The sequence below is a fragment of the Lacerta agilis genome, chromosome 8 (genome assembly GCF_009819535.1).
Source record: "Lacerta agilis isolate rLacAgi1 chromosome 8, rLacAgi1.pri, whole genome shotgun sequence".
In the NCBI taxonomy this organism is placed as follows: domain Eukaryota; kingdom Metazoa; phylum Chordata; class Lepidosauria; order Squamata; family Lacertidae; genus Lacerta; species Lacerta agilis.
Genome location: NC_046319.1, coordinates 37543773 through 37562508, shown reverse-complemented (window position 1 = coordinate 37562508; position 18736 = coordinate 37543773). Strand labels below are relative to the sequence as shown.

Here is an 18736-nt window from a genome sequence, read left to right as displayed (position 1 = left end):
AAATAATTGTAAACCTAGTGGGAATGGAAGACGAAAAGAGGCCTGAGGTGGGGTGGGGAGAGCAAAAACATACCAAGATAAAGGGGGTAAGGGAAAAGAAAAGAACAGAAAAGAAGCGGGGGGGGGGGGCAAAGATGGTTTTGTCACAGGACATTTGAAGGATGACACACGTACACACGCACACATAACGAGAAGCCAAGGGGTATCTACAGGCCATTGACGCAGGAGGGAAAATGAAATACTTCCTTCGATTCTTGTGGGTGTTTGGAAGAAGTCAGGATGACAAAACTGCAAAAAGAGACCGCCTGGAGTTTGAGAGGTTACGGAGAGCAGAGAGAGGTAGTGCAGGAAGGGTAGACGCTCCAGGCGGAAAGCCCTGGGTACAGTTATTTTCTGCTCAAGAACAGGCAGAAGATGATCACAGGTTTTTCTGGAACAGTGCTCTCTCTCTCTGGAACAGGCTGGGTGGGTGTGTAGGTGGCTGTTTATAACTCTTTTTTTTTTTAAACAAAAAAGCTCTTTGAGAGAAAAAAATGCAACAGATTTATAATCCACCAAGGGAGGAGGGGTTTTCAAGAGTCACTTCTGCCTCTCGCACACACACACGCACACGCACACACGCACTCTCCGCACACTCACAAAGTGGTGGATTTTATATAATTTTTTTGCTTTTTTCCTTTATTCTACGAAAATTTCTTTCGATCCCACAGTTGCACGTCTAAGTCCTCCTTCAAAGGGTATACATCAGAACGGTGAAGGTCCAAGTGCATGAAAGCCCCCTCCTCCCACCCCCTGCCCACCCCCACCCCATCCAAGAACGCAAGGAGTTGAAATGAAACCCAGCAGGAATTGCTGTCGGTCAGAACGGCGCAGTTGGCTCTCCGGACCTGCGATGATGCGCATGACTCCTCGGTTCGCAAAAAAACCGCAAAAATAAATAAGAAGCCCCCCCCCCCCAAAACGAGGAGAAAGAGGGAAAAGAAGAAGAAACCAACCAACTGAAACCAAAAAAGAAAAAGAAAGAAAGAAACTTTGGCAGTGGAAAAAAAGTTTGGATTTTTTTCTTTCTGTTTTTGGATTTCCTTTGGAGCAGAGGTGAATCTGGTATCTTCTTGGCTAGCTAGCAAGGTAGTTTACAGGTAAGCTTCCTTCACTTGGTTTTTGTTGGGTTCTTTTTGGATTTTATCTTTTCTTTTCTGTTTTACTTAAAGCCAAAGAGTTTGATGATTTTTATTGTTTATTTATTTTTAATTTTTTTTTTTACAAAAAAGAAAAAAAAATCTTGCTTTTTGTAACTGAAATCCTTTCTCTTTTCTTTTCTCTTTTTTCCATTTACCCACCTTCTCCTTCTTCTCCTTTTCAGGGAAGGGGTGGTTTTTTGTTTTGTTTTTTTCCAGTTCCTTCATTTCCTCGAACACCTCTCCAGCAGAAGGACGGGCAGAAGCACCTTTTCAGTTCCCTTCTCCCGCCCGCCCCCCTTCCAAGTCAAGATGCACGATGCTTGCAGACAAATTCCTCATCCAAAAAAATAAAAAGTAATAATCATAATAATAAATTTCCCCAAATCATATCCGTAAGAAGAAGAAGAAGATTTAAAAGCAAAAACAAAAACAAAAACTGACGAGTGAACGGAGAAGGTTGGTATTTGCCTTAACTCCACTTAAAGCCCAGGTTTGAGGATTTGTGAGGATTTCGTGTGAGAGATAGAGGTCGTTTTGGAGGTCAAATACGTGTCAGGTAGCTGAGGGTTTGCATTGAATGCAGTTTTTTTTTTGTTTTCATTTGGAGAGAAGTGGTAGCAGCAGTGACAGTTGTTGGTCGGCTCCTCGGTTCCCTTTCCCCTTCCGCCCGCCTTAGCGGGATGCCGTGTCCAGAGGAGCTGGCGTGGCCGGCGTGCCGGAACGCGAGGCGGCGGCCGAGCCGGAATCGCTGGGGCTGCCTGCCACAGCTACGCTGGTGATGGAGGTACTCACAGCCACCATGTCTGGCTGAGCCGACACTACGCCCAGCCCTGAAGAGGCTGCCCCGGCAGAGGCCGGGAGGCCTTGGAGAGTCTGCCCACAAACGTGGTGATGCTTCTCCCAATCTTTGTGCTGGCAGAATGAGCCGCAGTAGCGCGCCGTGTTGCATCCGCTGCAGGTCTCGCTTGCCTTGCGCCCGCAGTTCCAACAGCTCTGCAGGAGAAGGCGAAAGCACACAGATCAGCGCGGACCGAAAGACAAGCGCAGGGCTAAGGGGCTCTCTATACTCTCTTCACCGGGGCCACCGAGCGCACGGGCAGTCTCTCCCTCTGGCTGCATTCGCACTGGGCTTTGGCTCAGGTCCAGATGGAGCTCAACGTCATACATTTAAGGAACGGAAAGTTAGGGGGGGAGAAAAAAAAAGGACCGGCGGGCCCACCGAGACCAGCAAACGCCCTCCAAGTCCTCACTGTTTCCAGCCCACTACTCTCGTGCCAATATCCATGTTGGGAGAGGGTGTCACTACCTCACTGGAGTCCTCCTGCTGGTTAATGACGGTCAGCGCATCCTCGGAGGCCTGGCGCTTGGCTTCCGCCAGGGCTCGCTCCATCTTGGCTCGCTCCGTCGTGATCAGCTCGTGGGCTTTCCTCTCTGCGTCGGACACGGCCTTCTGGAGCTCGGACATGGCCTGCCGCTTCACCTCGTTCACAGCTTCTTCTGAAAGGAAGAGCACAGGGCAAGGCGGGAGTCATGTAGGGGGTGCTAAGCAAGGTGCGGCGCACTCAGTCTGCAGCCCAGACACTCCAATGTTGGCAGGCAGCTCGCCGCTCTTCCTCAGGTTTAAACGGGACTTAGACTGGGCAGGCCTTCAAACAGAGGGCTGTCCTCTGCAAAGTAGGACACTTGGCCACCCTGAGGGGGTCTATAACTGAATGCGTCTTTGCATTTAACTTCCAAGGTTGTGTAAATGCTAGGGATAATGACCAGGATCACAGCAGGGATCTAGGAACTGATGGGATTCGATGATTTCTGGCTCCAGCTATGTAGTGCAGGAGTTAGTTTTGTTCTTAAACCATTTCCTCATTTCCCAAAAAACTCACCAGCTTTCCTCCAGATTTCCTCCGGCATGTAGCCAGACAGGGGCCTGGATACAAACTCGCGGTGAGCATCTGGGAGAAAGACAGATGGAGAAAATGCTGTTAAGAAATGCTAAACATACAACCTAATTTAAAAGCAAAACAAAACACGAAAGCCTAGCAACATCCTTAGCAGATCAGTGGTGGGAGAGCCTCTGGCCTCTACACTTACCTTCTCGACACCTGATGGCATCGTATATGGAACAGGTAAAGACACAAGTGGGCCAATTTCCCTCCAAGCCCTATTGCACTGTGATTTGCAAGCACTAACAACCATTTGATCCTTGGGGCTTGCAAAGCTCAGTGCACAGCACTGTGCAAAATGTCAGGTGACTGACAGGCAGGTGGCCCTGTCTATCTGTTACACCTGTCCTGCAGGGGGATGGGGCATGCTTAAGTTATGACTGTGCGTCCAGCTGTTTGGTAACAGGGCTATCTGGCCCCAAAGCTAATGGTGGATGGAAGCTAGTTTAAAGGCAGGGAGCCCCTCTGCCCCTGTGCAAAGTCAGTGGCACAAAATGCCATGCAGTGAGGAAGAGGGGTGGCAGGGATTAGTCTAGGAAGCAAGACAGAGAATGTTAGCGGATTCTTGCCGGAAGAGACCAAACCAGGACCCATCTACTCCTGCATCCCATGGCGGCCAGCCATATATGTCCAGGAAGCCCAGTGGTGGGGAGGGAAGGCAACAGCCCTCCCTGATTTCTTTCAATGCCTATCATCTAGTATTGGTGAATGGACTCAAATAAAATAAATATATCCAGAGGCAAACTGCCTCTGATTGTGAAGATTCCGTGCAGGCGTCATGACTAATAGCCATTGACTTCCACAAATTTGCCCAGCCCTCTTTTAAAGCCATTTAAGGCAGCGGCCACCACCACCAGCCCTTGTGGCAGTGAGTTCCACAAGTTACTTATGCATTGTGTGAAGCAATGCTTTCTTTGGTCTACCTGTAACCTCCTTGTTCCTTTCATTGGGTGATCCCCAGATTCATGTACTGTGACAGAGGGAGAAAAGCTTCTCTCCACCCTCTCTTTCTCCATAGGTTCTCTGTTTGTGATGCAGTCATGACAGATGTTGGAGAGGTTGATTGGAAGCTGAAGGAAACTAGCTCAGGGGCTGAGAACCTGTTTGGCATGCAGAAGGTCCCACGTTCAAATCTATGTCACCTCCAGCTTAAAGGCATCAGATAGCAAGTGATGTGAGTGACTTATTTTTTTTAACCTGAGATCCCGGAGGGCCACTGCCAGTCTGAGCAGGCAGCACTGGAAAAGATGGGCAGAGATGGACAAAGGAAGCTGTTTTATACCAACTCAGGTCCTTGCTCCAAATAGCTCAGTGTTGCTGACACAACTGGCAGCAGATGTTTAGGGTTGCAGGCAGCAATTGCTTCCAGACCTACCAGGAGAGGCTGCCAGGAATTGAACCTGGGGCCTTCTGCATGCCCAGCAGCTGCACTTGCCCTTGACTTGGGGCACTTCCAGCCTATTGCTGTTTTGGAGGTGGGATTCAACCACATCCCTGCACATTCAATCTGCACAATTAAAGCTGATCTGCAGCTCCTGCAGAACAAACCCGCTTCCTTCAGAGACTTTTTGCAACAGGCACTTGGAGTCCACCTCATCTAGCCTCCCTACCAGCAAATAACGGGAAATGCTCATTCACAATAGCTAACATCGTGTAGTCCCCCAGCAAAAACAAACCAGGCTGAATGCTTAGGAGCCCAACCTATCCCTCGCATGGGTACCTAGAGGGGACGCCTCGGTGTTGGCAGTGCTATTGTGAGGTCGTGTGGCAGGGCTGGGCCCCTTCTTCATGTCCTCGGCATCACTGTAGCGACGGATCCAGTGGTTCAGCTCCTCGCGGTCGGCTTCCTGGCAGCGGCGAAGCACGGTGAGCGAGCGGCGGGTCTTCTCCACCATGTCCATGATGCAATTCAGCAGCTGCTGGGTGGAAGGCCACAACATAAGATCTTAGGTAGCCTGGGATGGGTAGCCTGGGATGGATCAACCTCCATCCCCCCCCCCCGGCTGTGGTGAGGACGGTGAGAACTAAAACTGCATCCGCAGCATGCATTTGAACCACATTCACACCACTTTCACAGTCTTGGCTCCACCCAAAGAACCCTGGGAACCATAGTTTCCTCGCCCACAGAGCTACAGTTCCTAGCACCCATAAAACTATAGTTCTCAGGATTCTTTTTGGCAGTGAAGCCATCTGCTTTGCATATATGGTGCGTATGGGTCACATTCACCTCCATCTCCCCTACCTCCTTTTCCAGATAGCTTTTTTTTTTTTAAATTACATTTTCCTTTTGAAAGATCACTTTGATCCTATTTTAAATACGGTGGCCCAGTGTAGTTGCTCCTGCTGTTTCCTCCTTGGAAGTTTATGTTAGGCTGCTGCCGTTTGTTCATTTGTGTGCTATTTTTATTGTCTATTACTGTCTTTTCGCCTCATCTGCTTTATATGTTGCATTTGCTAACAGTTTCTTTATTGCTTGTAGGAGGGCTTATTTCAGAGTTTGTTCTGTGCCCCCCCCTCGGAGAAATAAAACACCGAATAGAAATCATTAAAAGTAAATGATCGGCTGCCAGAAATTAAAGAGTGTAATACATGCAGAAATACTGTATGGGACTTAAGAAACTAAAACTTACATACATGGGTGTGAGTGTGTGCATGTGTGACAAGAGAGTTGTCCTGGACAGCGTTGGGCAACTTGGCACAATCCAGATGTTTTGGGCTATAACTTACATCAGCCATGGGGCTGGTGCTGTGCTGTTTTATTTGTAATTATCTGTATGGTTTTAATAGTTTGTATATGTGCATATAGTTTTAATTCTTTGAATGTTTAATTGTTTTTAATGACCCCCCCCCCTTGTGTTTTTAGCGGTTCTTGTTTTTATCTGCAAACTGCCTTGAGTCCCATCAGGGAAAAAGGTGGGGTGATAATAATAATAATAATAATAATAATAATAATAATAATAATAATAATAATAAATATTTATACCCTTCCCATCTGGCTGGGTTGCCCCAGTTACATTGGGCGGCTTCCAACACATATAAAAACATAATAAAACATCAAAGATTAACAGTAACAGTCTGATCCAATATAAAGTCATAATAAGAATTATGACAATATTAATAAATAATAATAATAAACTAAGACTTTGAAAAGCTGGTGTCACTGGATCAAGTTCAGCAGTTTTGCTGAATTAATTAAACTGAATAGTTTGAATTGGATTTTGAATAAATGTGCAATTAATTGTAACTTTTTAAAAATTTTACTGTGTTATTATCCTCCTTAGTGGGTTATGGAAACTGCTATTTCTGAATAGGGTGGAGTTGGGGGCCCCAGGGGTGAGTTTGTGGAACCAAGGGGATGGTGGCCTGAGAACGTCTGGGAACCGCTGCTCTAACCACTACACATCTCCACTGCAGGCAGGTGTGTCTTCCCTGTCACCTGGTTTTCCAGGCAGTGGATGGTACCCGAAAGAACAAAGCTAACTGGGGTTCTTTTTGTCAGTTGACCAGCAAACCTTCTCCAAGGCACAGGGACATCCTGCCTGCCTGCCGCCCTGGCAAAAACTAGCAATGAAAAAGTCCATAGTGCACAAGCGACTGGATGCTGGCCGATACCAAGGGAAGGGTCTTTATCTCTGTGGCCCCTGCGCCAATGCAGCATCCTTCTGGAGCACAGCTGGGTATCAGCCACTTCCCTTCCCTACGGGTTCAGCAGGCAAAACTGTTTTATTTGCTCAAGCTGTCCTAGGGATATAATTATGCTGCTTTATCACGTGCTGCCAATTTCTGTCCGGTTAATTGTTTGGTGTGTTTCATCCCGGTGTTGTTCTAACCTGTTGCCAGCCTCCCTAGGGATTGTTTGATCAGAAAGCAAGGGCGTAGGTCTTGGCAATCAATATGCTTATATACAAAGATCTGCGCTACAGCTTCTGCCCCACACCCAGATTCCATCCCAGCCACCGCAAGCCATGCGGTGGGATTTGGTACATACATTGTTGAGGTGCTTCCACTCTTCGGCCCACTCTCTGTCCGTTAGCCTGTGGTCGATGACTTCCTCTTGCCGGGAACTGTGCACAGCTTAAGGGAGGAGAGGAAAATACCCCAATCAGGAAGGTAGGCGGCACCATAAACCTTTGGCATCAGGCCCTTGAGAGCAGTTGCAGAGGGGTGGGCCTGGCCACCCCACACGATACACCCACAACACACCCACACATATAGGGCACATACAGGTAGGGATGGGTCAGTATGCCAATTCAGTTTTTCTCTATTTCTCACTTTCACAGACCTAAGTTCAGCTCTCTCCTGTGCCACTTCAGTTTGCAATATACCGATATTAACATTATCATTCAGAATATACATTTCAGAATATACATTTCTGAATGCAGTTTTGCCTAATATACACTTCTTCTTTTTGCAAAGCAAAATGTTATTTCCACTAGTGTGTGCACTTATATGCAGACTTTACCCTAGCGCATGCATTTTTGTACACGTGGCTCAGCTGGAGAACCGCACTGCAAAATTCAGGTACATTTTGGTCTGCGTACTGTTTTAGAAAGTGCAGATTGGGTAGCCTTGCCTTTAAATGCAAACTGAATCAAATTTCTCCCCCATCCTTATCCATGGGGGCACAGTAGCCCCTGGGCCCAAGTGCCCCATCTAGACTCCTCCTCTTTTCTCAGGCACCCAGAGACTTAAAAGCAGAGTCCTCTGGTTGGCACGTGGTATTTTGACCATTTCTTCAGGAGCAGGCATTGGGGAACATGAGGCTGTTGATCCCCAAAGGGATCTGGCCAGGTTGTTGTCTCCATCCTGTGACTGGCCGAGGGTACTGAAAGACCAGCCTCTGGCTGCCCTCGTTCTCTGCTCTGTGGTTCTTGAGCTTGGATTAGAAATGCCGGCTAACTGCCCACTCTGGCTATCAGCTCAAGACATAAGGCAGGGATGGGATGCTGAGGATTGAACCTGGGTCTTTTTAATGCAAAGCATGCATTCTACCACTGAGCTAATGCCCTTCCACTTGCTAGACCTGCTTCCCCCAAGTCCTTCTGTGGCTCAGCCTGGCCAGGAGTGGATAGCGACACGCACCTTTAAGACCACATTGCTTCAATGGACATGGATGTTGACCACACCATTTACAGTAAATTTGTCTCCTATCCCTTTCTGGCTGACACTCTGTGACAGATCCCTCATGCCTCATCTAAGGATGGAGGAGAATTTAATTTAGTCAAGATGTTAAGCGAACCAATTTGTACCTCCTAAACTAATGCACAGATCAGAACATTGTTACCCTTCAGATTTAGCACTCTTCCAAATGTTGCTGTACAGTTCTCAGCTGAAAAACGTCCCCAAATGCATAAAAAAACCTAGTAATAGGGATTTTATGGTAAAATACATTCAGGAATACATACACTGAGATGGATTCAAGATGACTTCAACAGAATAGAGATCTGGGTCAAAACTAACACAATGAATTTCAGTAGGGGCAAATGTAAGGTTCTACACTTAAGCAGGAATAGTTAGATGTGCGAATATAGGATGGGGGACACCTGGCTTGATAGCAGTGCATGTGAAAAGGATCTGGGGGTCTTAATAGACCAGTCAACAGTGAGTCAACAGTGAGTCAACAGTGTGATGCAACAGCAAAAAAAAAGCTAACACTATTCTAGGCTGCATCAACAGAAGTAAAGTGTCCAGATCAAGGGAAGTAATAGTAACACTCTGTTCTGTCTTGGTCAGACCCTCACAGTTTAAGAAGGATATTTAGAAACTGGAACGTGTGCAGAGGAGGGTGGCCAAGATGATGAAGGGTTTGGAAACCATGTTTTATGAGGAACAGTCAAATGAGTTGACTGTTTAGCTTGGAGAAAAGAAGAAAAGATGAAAAGAAGACTGAGAGATGATAGGATAGCCATCTTTGGCGATCACTCGTAGCCGAGTAAGATTAGCTGAGTAACATGGTCTTAACATTGAGTCCGTAAGTGACTGTGGAGGCCAATTCCAGATCCACATGTCCTTCCACAGTGGGGACATGGGTTTCTGGATGGGAGATGATCATGGTGAGGGTTTGCCAAACGAGCCTTCCTCTTAGCACGTTTCTCCCTTTTGTACTGAGTTCAAGTGTCTTCAAAGTCCATGACACCTTTGGTAAAGGCTGTTTCCCACTTGGAGCACTTGCAGGCCAGTGTTTCCCAATTGTTGCTGTTTCTACTACATTTTTAAAGATTTGCCTTGAGAGAGTCCTTAAACCTCTTTTGTTGACCACCAGCATTATGCTTTCCATTTTAAAGTTTGGAATAGAGTAGTTGCTTTGGAAAATGACAATAAGGCATCCGAATAACATGACCAGTCCAATGAAGTTCAAGTTGAAGAATCATTGCTTTGACACTGGTGATCTTTGCTTCTTCCAGTACACTGGCATTAGTTCGCCTGTCTTTCCAAGTGATGTGTAAAATTGTTTGGAGACACCGTTGATGGAATCTTTCAAGGAGTTGGAGAAGGTGTTCATAAGTGCTCCATCTTTCACAAGCATACAGTAAGGCTGGTAGTACAATAGCTTTGTAAACAAGAATTTTGGTTTCCCTGCAAAAGTCCTGGTCCTCAAACAACACTGCACTTCAATCTGGAGAAAGCTGCACTCGTAGAGCTCCGGCGACGCTGGTTTTCAGCATCAATGTCAGCCCTCATGGAAAGATAACTGCCCAGGTAGCAGAAGCAGTTGACACTTTCCAACATTACACCATTGAGTTGGATCTGTGGCACTGCGGAGGGGTTGTTTTGTGCTTGTTGGTGCAGCACTTTAGTTTTTTGGATGTCGAGTAATAGGCCAAGCTTTTCATAAGCTTCTGTGAAGATATTTAGGATGGTTTGGAGGTCATCCTCCGAGTGTGCGCACACTACGTTGTCATCAGCATACTGAAGCTCTATGACAGAAGTTATGGTAACCTTACTCTTTGCTTTCAGCCTACTCAGAATAAAGAGCTTTCCATCTGTCCCGATATATGATTTCTACTCCAGTGGAGAGTTTCCCTTCGACAAAGTGTAGGATCATGGCGATGAAAATAATAAATAGAGTTGGGACGATAACACAGCCCTGTTTAACACCTGATCCCACTGTGAATGGTTCACTTTGAGAGCCATTGTTATCTGTGGTTGTTGCTGTCATATTATCATGGAGGAGCCGAAGGATGTTCACAAATTTATCTGGGCAGCCAATTTTAAAGAAGGACAGTCCACGGGGCATTAAGATTTACAGTGTCAAAGGCCTTAGTCAGGTCAATAAACACCATATACAGGGGTTGGTTTTGCTCTCTGCATTTTTCTTGAAGCTGTCGAGAGGTGAAAATCATGTCCCTAGAAGGTCGAAAACCATTTTGGGATTCAGGAAGGGTAGCCTCAGATATTGTTAGGAGATGGTCTGCTAAGATCCTTGCAATAATTTTGCTGGCTGCAGCTATTGAAGGGCTGTCTGAAGGAAGATGCAGCAACCTTGTTTTCTGCTCCTACGGAGGGTAGGACCTGAACCAATGGATTCAAATTACAAGAAAGGAGATTCCAACTAAACATTTGGAACAACTTTCTGATGGTAAGAGCTGTTTGGCAGTGGAATGGACTACTTCGTAAAGGAGTGGACTCTCCTTCATTGGAGGTTTTAAAGCATTGTTTGGATGGCCACCTGTCATGTATGTCGTTGGGATTCCTGCACTGCAGGGGGTTGGACTAGATGACCCTTTGATCCCCACCCAACTCTACAATTCTATGATTCCATGAGTTAAAATAAGTTTGCAAATACAAATAAATATTAAAAAAGATATTGGTAAAAAAAAATGCTTCAACACTGGTGATCTTTTTTTGCACAGTTAATAATAATAATAATAATAATAATAATAATAATAATAATACACAGATTACTGCGAAAACTGGATGGGATGGGCACAGAACAGAAATAGGCAGCTCCTCCCATCCACCCCCCATGCCACTTACCAGCTTGCCGGTGGCGTTCCCTCAGCTCCCGAGGGTCAGGGTGCCGGTAGGCGTCCCGGTAGTGGTGTGCTATGGCCATGTCCTCGAGGCGGTAGTGCTGGGGAGGGGGAGGCGTGGGGTGGGGCAGCCCATTGGGCTGGTGGCTGATCCCATTGCTGGGACTGTAGCGCTGGGCGGGGCTCATCGTGCATGGCCTTTTGGTGAGGTGTTCTGGGTGCAGAGGGTCACGGTCCAAGCCATTGTCTTTGGTCCTGTCCCGGAAAGAGGGAGGAGCGTCAAACGGGTTTTACAGAACCAAGCAACCAATAGTTCAGAATAGTAGCAGCAGGGACAGAACTAGCAGTCAGTTCTCAATAGCCAGGCACACTTTTTGAAAGGAGCACAGTCCGGGTCTATGGGTATAGCACCTTCCTTTGGAGCAAAAACAGCCAACCTGGTGCCCTGTGCTAGGGGACTACAACTCCCATTATCCACAACCATTGACCAAGCTGTCTGGGGCTGATGGGAGTTGGAGTCCCACAATATCTGGAGAAAAGCACGCTGCCTTTCCTTGCCCCAGAGTCAAAGTTGAGGATGCTGTGGACCAAGACTCCCATTAGGTTGGGGGAAAAAAGTGTCCCACCCTTGCTGTAATCTGGAGGGCACCAGATTGGCGAAGCCTGAGCCAAAGGCACAAAAGAGTGGTTTGCTGCATTTTGCATTTCTTGCTCCAAGCTGCCTTAGAGATCCTTTGATCGAAAGGCAGCCTGCAAAACGTTCCCAATAAATAAGAACATTCCCAATACATAGGAACTGGGTGGTGCCAAGCCTCCACCCAGCCTAGCACACCAACTCTGGCCAATCCTCCCCTCTCCCTCCTTGCTGTTTACCGACGGAGGCCTGTACCTGTCTGGTGTCCTTCTTTTGCCCCCCTCGCTGACCTCCAAGAGCAGCTCTGAGGAGTCAATGGGGGAGGAGGCGTTGGCATCCAGGAGGAGCTGCTCGTGCTGCGCCAGGTATTGTGCAGGCGTCTGCTTGGCCATGCGGGCGCAGTGGAGGAGCTCGCGCTGCAGCAAAGGCAAGTTGGCCTGGAAAGAGGGCAGAAGGTGGAGAAGGTGAGGAGTGCTCTCCTTAAGAAGGAAAAAGAACAATAGGCTGTGGTTTCAATATAAGCAACTATACGCAGGGGTCAGCAAACTTTTTCAGCAGGGGGCCGGTCCACTGTCCCTCAGACCTTGTGGGGGGCCGGACTATATTTTGGGGGAAAAATTGAACGAATTCCTATGCCCCACAAATAACCCAGAAATGCATTTTAAATAAAAGGACACATTCTACTCATGTAAAAACACGCTGATTCCTGGACGTCTGTGGGCCAGATTTAGAAGGTGATTGGGCCGGATCCAGCCCCTGGGCCAGGCATAGGCAACCTTCGGCTCTCCAGATGTTTAGGACTACAATTCCCATCATCCCTGACCACTGGTCCTGTTAGCTAGGGATCATGGGAGTTGTAGGCCAAAACATCTGGAGAGCCGAAGGTTGCCTATGCCTGCCCTGGGCCTTAGTTTGCCTAACCATGGATATTGAACAACGGGTCAGCAATTTTTTTCAGTGGGCTGGTCCACTGTCCCTCAGACCTTGTGGGGGGCCGGACTATTTTTTTTGGGGGGGGGAACGAGGGACAATGAGCAGTGCACAAAAGGGCTCCGAAGAGGAACTGCTTTAAATGGCGGTTGCTCGAGAGGGGCTCTCAGTTAACCGCAGCTCCTGTGTCTTGCGAGCAGCAGGGGCTGGCGGTGGCGGGGGAGACAATGAGCGGCGCATGAAAGGGCTCTGGAGAGGGGCTGCTTTAAATGGCGGCCACTCAAGCACTGCTGCTGCTGGCACCAACAAAGCCCAGCCCCCTTTCTCCTCTAGGCAGGGCGGGAAGAAGCCAGGAGGAGGGAGGGAGGAGGCACCGCCGTGATGTGTGTGTGTGTGTGGGGGGGGAATGGCGCAGCCCGAACGATCAGAATCAGATCCACGCAGTGATTCCCAGACCGTCTGCAGGCCGGATCCAAAAGGCAATTGGGCCGAATCTGGCCCCCGGGCCTAACTTTGCCGACCCATGCTGAACAACATTTTTTTGCACTTAGTTTAGTCTTCGTCCACAAAAGGGAGAGTGCAGAAAGATTTCAGATTGTGTGTGTGTGTGTGTTTAAACATTGTTCAAATGCTATCAACCATCACAATATCCTATGGCATTAAATTCCATAGGCTGATGAAGAAATATCGTTTCAGGGTGAAGGGCCGTAGCTCAGTGGCAGAGCACCTGCCTTGCAGGCAGAAAGTCCCAGATTCAATCCCTGGCATCTCCAAGGAGGGCTGGGAGCATCTCCTGCCTGGAGAACGGCTGCCAGTCAGTTTAGACAGTACTGAACTAGAAGGAACAAAAGTCTGACTGCATAGAAGGCAGATTCCTTTGTTCTGATTTTTACCAGCCCTTTCCCCCCCCCCCCCCAGAACCACGGGCCTGGAATTTTATTATTCTATTTAAGGGAAGGATAGTAGCTCAGTGGTATAGCATCTGCTTTGCATGCAGAAGGTCCCAGGTTCAGTCTCTGGCATCTCCAGGTACAGTTGGGAATGTCCCCTGCCTCAAACCCTGGACAGATGCTGCCAGTCAGTGTGGACAATACTGAGCTAGATGGATCACTGGTCTGACTCAGTATAAGGCAGTTTCCTATGCTCTAGATTCTGTTGGTTTGTCTTAAATGTGCTGCCTGTCACTTTCAGCAATGACTGCATTTCTGTGTTGGATAAAGTTTATACGGTCCACAGGACAATGCTGCGGCATGAAACACACTTCCACACCCCATGCACTGTTTTCAAAGTTGTGACTGTAATATATATATATCTCTCTAAAAGATTAGGTGAATATCACCACATGCATTCACCCACACCTTTTAGAAAGGAAAAGCTTGCCAAGCGCTTTTTTGGAATGAAATTGGCTAGACCAGATTTGCATTAGGTGGAATAGCTTGTTTGGAAGAAACAGATTTGCTGCTTTTTCTCTTTTAATAAGTTTAATTGTGATTTGTTTAGCATATTGCTTTGAAAGGTTTATATAGTATTCTGTACCCTGCCATATATATATACTCTCTCTCTGTGTGTGTGTGTGTGTGTGTGTGTGTGTGTGTATAATTTTATTTTGAAAGGAGGCTTAAAACTCTATCAAATAAACAACATGTTTGTATTATTGAAATTTATTAGACACAAAGGCCTCCAAGCGTGTCTAAAAGCATAAACAATAGTAGAATGCATTGCCATATCCACCTGTTCACACAGAAATGCATGCATTTCATAAAAACAACAACACACCCACACTTGTAACAGCAGTTGAACAGCAGCAGAAAGCTTTGGCAGAAACATCATCATCATCATCATCATCATTCCTCAACAGCCGGGGGTGGGTGGTGGGTGAGGAGAAGATAAACTTTACCCTGGCACTGAAAAGTCATTGCCAAAAGAAGCAGGCAGAGCTCACTGGGGAGAGTGTTAACATAAGAAGAGCCTGCTAGATCAGGCCAATGGCTCCTCTCATCCTGCATCCTGTTCTCACAGTGGCCAACCAGATGCCTGTGGGAAACCAGCAAGCAGGACCCGGCCAGAAGAGCCCTGTCCCCCTCCTGCGCTATCCAGCAACTGCTGTTCAGAAGCATTGCTGCCTCCAACCATGGAGGCAAAGCACAGCCACCAATAGCCTACTCCGTCATGAATTTGTCCAGTCCTCTTTTAAAGCCATCTAAGTGGGAGGTTAAACCACAGAATTTAGGGCTTGCTGATCAGAAGGTCGGCGGTTCAAATCCCTGCCACGGGGTGAGCTCCCGTTGCTCGGTCCCTGCTCCTGCCAACCTAGTAGTTTGAAAGCACGTCAAAGTGCAAGTAGATAAGTAGGTGCCACTCCAGCGGGAAGGTGAACGGCGTTTCCGTGCACTGCTCTGGTTCGCCAGAAGCAGCTTGTCATGCTGGACACATGACCCGGAAGCTGTACGCCGGCTCCCTTGGCCAGTAACACGAGATGAGCGCCGCAACCCCAGAGTTGGACACGACTGGACCTAACGGTCAGGGGTCCCTTTACCTTTTTAAGTGGGAGGTCATCACTGCCTCCCAGAGGAGTGAGCTCCACAGTTTTAACCATGCCTTGCATGAATAAATAAATACTTTCTTTCACTTATCTAGAGTTCACTAACATTCAGCTTCATTGAATGTCCACTAGAGAGAGAGAGAAAGAGAAAAAAACTTTCTCTATTCACTTTCTCCATGTATCACTTCTACAGTGTCACTTCTTACTTGCCTTTTCTCTAAACATAAACATTCCGGAATCTGAAGGCTTTCTTCAGAGTAGCTCCAACCCCTGGATCATTTGGGTTGCCCTCTTCTGAACCCTTTGCAACACGGCAGTATCTTTTTTTTTTTTTTTGAGATGAAGCCACCAGAACTGTGCACAGCATTCCAAATGTGGTCATGCCACAGATTTGCATAATGTTGTGACGATACCGGCGGTTTTTATTTCCGGTTCCTTTCCTGATCATCCCACAAACGGGGGGCCACCGCTGAAAAGGCCCTTTCCCCCCTTGCCGTCCTCCTCTGAGCCTCCCTCAAAGAAGGGACTCATCCTGGAAGTGGGCTTAGGAAGGGGCAGAGCTGTGTCAGGTCCTGCTGCCTGGGGAATGCGGAGTTCACTCGAGCGGGGCCTGCTCTCATTGCTCCATTGAGAAAACAATGCCCCCCCCCAGGCACCCTCAGCGTCTATCAATGAGACCGCACTGGCTCTGCTCCAGAGAAGCCGGCGAGGGTCCCATGGCCCTGCGAGGTCATTCCCATCTCTCCTTTGCACAACGGAAAGTGTTTGTAAATAAGCTTTCTCCCCTTTGCTCCTTTGACTCCTCACCCCACCCAGCGAGTTTCTCACGAAGCTCCAGCCCTCCAAGAAGAGCATCCGCAGGAGCAGGAGCAATTAAGCAACCCCAGAGCAGAGCTTTGTGCCGTCAGCCAACCCTGGTTTCCTATTTAGGCAGCTGATCGCCAGCCAAATCCCCATCTGTTGGACATGTTAGAGCGAGGACTGATGAAATCCACGGCTGTGGATTCCAAGGCAGCAAACTCCCCCCCCCCCGTGCGCTCTGCCGCTGCCACCCCCTTCGTTCTTCCTCCATCTCCCTCCTTCCCTCTCTCCCCTGCCCTCTCCACACCCCCCCTCCCCCAGTCACCATCACATTTCAAGAAAGAAAAACAATGAAAAGAAATAAATAGCATCTCTGGGAAAGGCGCGCCGGAGGCCGCCTGGTTGCAGTTAGGGTAATGAGAAGCATCTGGAGCCCTGGGTGGAAACAGCTGGGAGCAGGGTGGGTGCTGGAGAGAGGAGCAGGAGGGGAAGAGATGGGGGGGAGAGGGCTGTCAAAGGGCTCCTTTCTCATTCAAAACACCGAGTCTCTCCCCTCTCTCTGCTGGTAGAAAGGCGCCAGGCTTGTGGTCTGCCCCCAAAAAACTCTGCTAGGAAGAGACAAAGTGGTGGTGGTTGTGGGGTGGGGTGGGGTTGGGATAACGGACCAGTTTTCCCAGGAGTTGCTCTGCATTAGAGCCCAACTAGACACGGTGTTTGATGCAAGGAATGACTTTGCGCTGTTTGGCCTTTTTGCTAAGGAAAAGAAAATACAGTACAAGCCCTCTTCCCACCCCCCACCCCCCACCTGAATTGGGACTTTAGTCTGGGGTTAGCAGGCTTTAAATATTTGCTATTTGCAAGTGGATGAAAGCTTCCATTGGTGGGAAATGGATTTTCAATGGATTAGAGTGTGGGCTGGGTGGGCTGCCATGGTCCCGGTCTGTCTCAGGCCTCTTTGCACCACCCCAAAAACATTACATGCAGGGCCAAATCAAGTGACAAATGCCCATGCTTTGGATGCAAAAAGGTTCCAGATTCAGTCTCCAAGTATGCCTGGGAATGACGTCTCTGCCCCTGAAACCCTGAAGAGCTGCTGGCCATCAGTTCTGGCAACACACAGCTAGATGGCCCAATGACTGGACAGGGCTTAAGCCAGCTTCCTATGCTCTTAATGGTGCAGCTGATAAATTGCTGAGCATGTACAACAGTAGAAAAAACATAGCATAGGCATCCCCCTAAAGGTCATGTGCAGAGTGTCTTTCTTCTTACCCCCAGGGATCGGAAACCTGCCTGGAAGCCATTCCATCCTCATTCTAGACATACAGTGCCTCTCTGTGGTTAAATGCATATCCTCCAACTTCCTGCTGATCAAAATCGGGGTGCTTGCTTTTTGGTCCCAAGCTCTCGTGGGAGCCAGGTGACTTTCGCGAGAGCGAAAAATGAGCATCTTTTGGTCTGGCACTCTGCTTGCACCAAAGCCTTTGACCAAAAAACAGGACATGCCAGGATCTAACCAGAAGCCGGGATGTCTTCTGTAATTCCAGGATGCTCTGCTTAAGTTGGGACAGTTGAAGAGTATGTAACTGGTGATGAGAAAAATGCACTCTGCACATACTCAGAGGCAGGACTAAACTCTAGCAAGTTCCAGTTTGTCTACATCTGAAGGAGTTTGGGTTTCTGCTTAGGGCCAAACGGCACCTTATAGCAAACATGCAGTGCTTGTTTTCCTTTCTTAAATAATAGCCTCGAGGGAAGCAAGGCAGGGAAGAGATGATGAGGACTAGGGCGCTAAGGCAGGTAAAGGATGTCATTCTCTTGCTTTCCCGCTCGGAGGTGCCGATCCTGATCAGCCCCCCCCCCAACTGCTGTTCAGCAAAGACTGCTCATCGCTACTTACAGGCTTAACGTAACATGTGGTTTGACCCTGGGTCAGCATTTCTGGATGGGCTACATGGGTCAGCAGGAAACCTTCTCTGCTCAGGAAATATTTTTTGCGGCTTCTCTTGAGCCATGGAAATCACAGCCCCAGATAAGTGGGAGGGTGGGGGGTGGGGAAGAGGCAAAAGGCAAGTCTTCTGTCTTTCATGCCTCTCTGATAAACAAGGGCAGCTGAGAGCAGCCTTTGCAACTTCTGCTAGAGAGATCCTGTCTTGCTTGCTTCTACAGAAATGCCAGGGCTCAACAGATCCTCAGATTGCTGGGTGGGCCTGGCACTAAGCAAGAGAGAGACATGGGAAGACGCTGATCAAAGCTCAGAGACAATTGCTTGATAATATTCTCTCTTTCCTGGACATTGCAAAGAGGATTTGTGTTCTGAAAACAGCAGATCTTGCTATGCAGCAGAAGTCAATGCGGTGGGAGTGAGAAGGAAAGGAATGAAGGGTTGGGGGGGCAGCCCTGACATTAGACAGTGAGGCAGATCTTACCTTTGAGATGACACATCCTGAACATTTTTAATTGTGTAATCAGCTCCAAAGGTTGTGGTAAGCCTCCCTCAGGAGCTGCTGCCAGTCTCCATAGGAGAAAACAGCCTACCCATCTGATCTCTCTCACAGAAAGAGTCATAGCTCAGTGGTAGAGAAGGTCGCAATCTCTGGCATCTTCAGGTAGGGCTGGGAGTTTCCCCTGCCTGAAGTCCTGGAGAGCTGCTGCCAGACAGTTTAGGTAACGCTGAGCTAGAACAAGGGTCTGACTCAGTAGAAGGCAGATTCCTCTTGTCCTATTTTAACCAGTCC

The 18736-nt window shown here is 48.1% G+C and overlaps 1 protein-coding gene across 8 annotated transcripts in view; it reads right to left on the bottom strand.

The window, feature by feature from the left end:
• Window positions 1–1764: 1764 nt before the first annotated feature.
• Window positions 1765–18736, bottom strand: part of CBFA2T3 (CBFA2/RUNX1 partner transcriptional co-repressor 3) — a 66016-nt gene continuing 49044 nt past the window's right edge. For 4 of the 8 annotated variants that reach the window (XM_033156973.1, XM_033156978.1, XM_033156974.1 and 1 more), the window contains 7 exons: window positions 11984–12165; window positions 11099–11349; window positions 7110–7195; window positions 4842–5040; window positions 3062–3130; window positions 2488–2678; window positions 1765–2174 (listed from right to left, as the gene is read on the bottom strand). In XM_033156973.1, coding sequence (XP_033012864.1) covers window positions 1854–2174; window positions 2488–2678; window positions 3062–3130; window positions 4842–5040; window positions 7110–7195; window positions 11099–11349; window positions 11984–12165 — 1299 coding nt within the window. In that variant the 3' untranslated portion in view covers window positions 1765–1853. The remainder of the gene's footprint in view (window positions 2175–2487; window positions 2679–3061; window positions 3131–4841; window positions 5041–7109; window positions 7196–11098; window positions 11350–11983; window positions 12166–18736) is intronic. The other 4 variants (XM_033156975.1, XM_033156980.1, XM_033156976.1 and 1 more) reach the window with 3 other exon arrangements.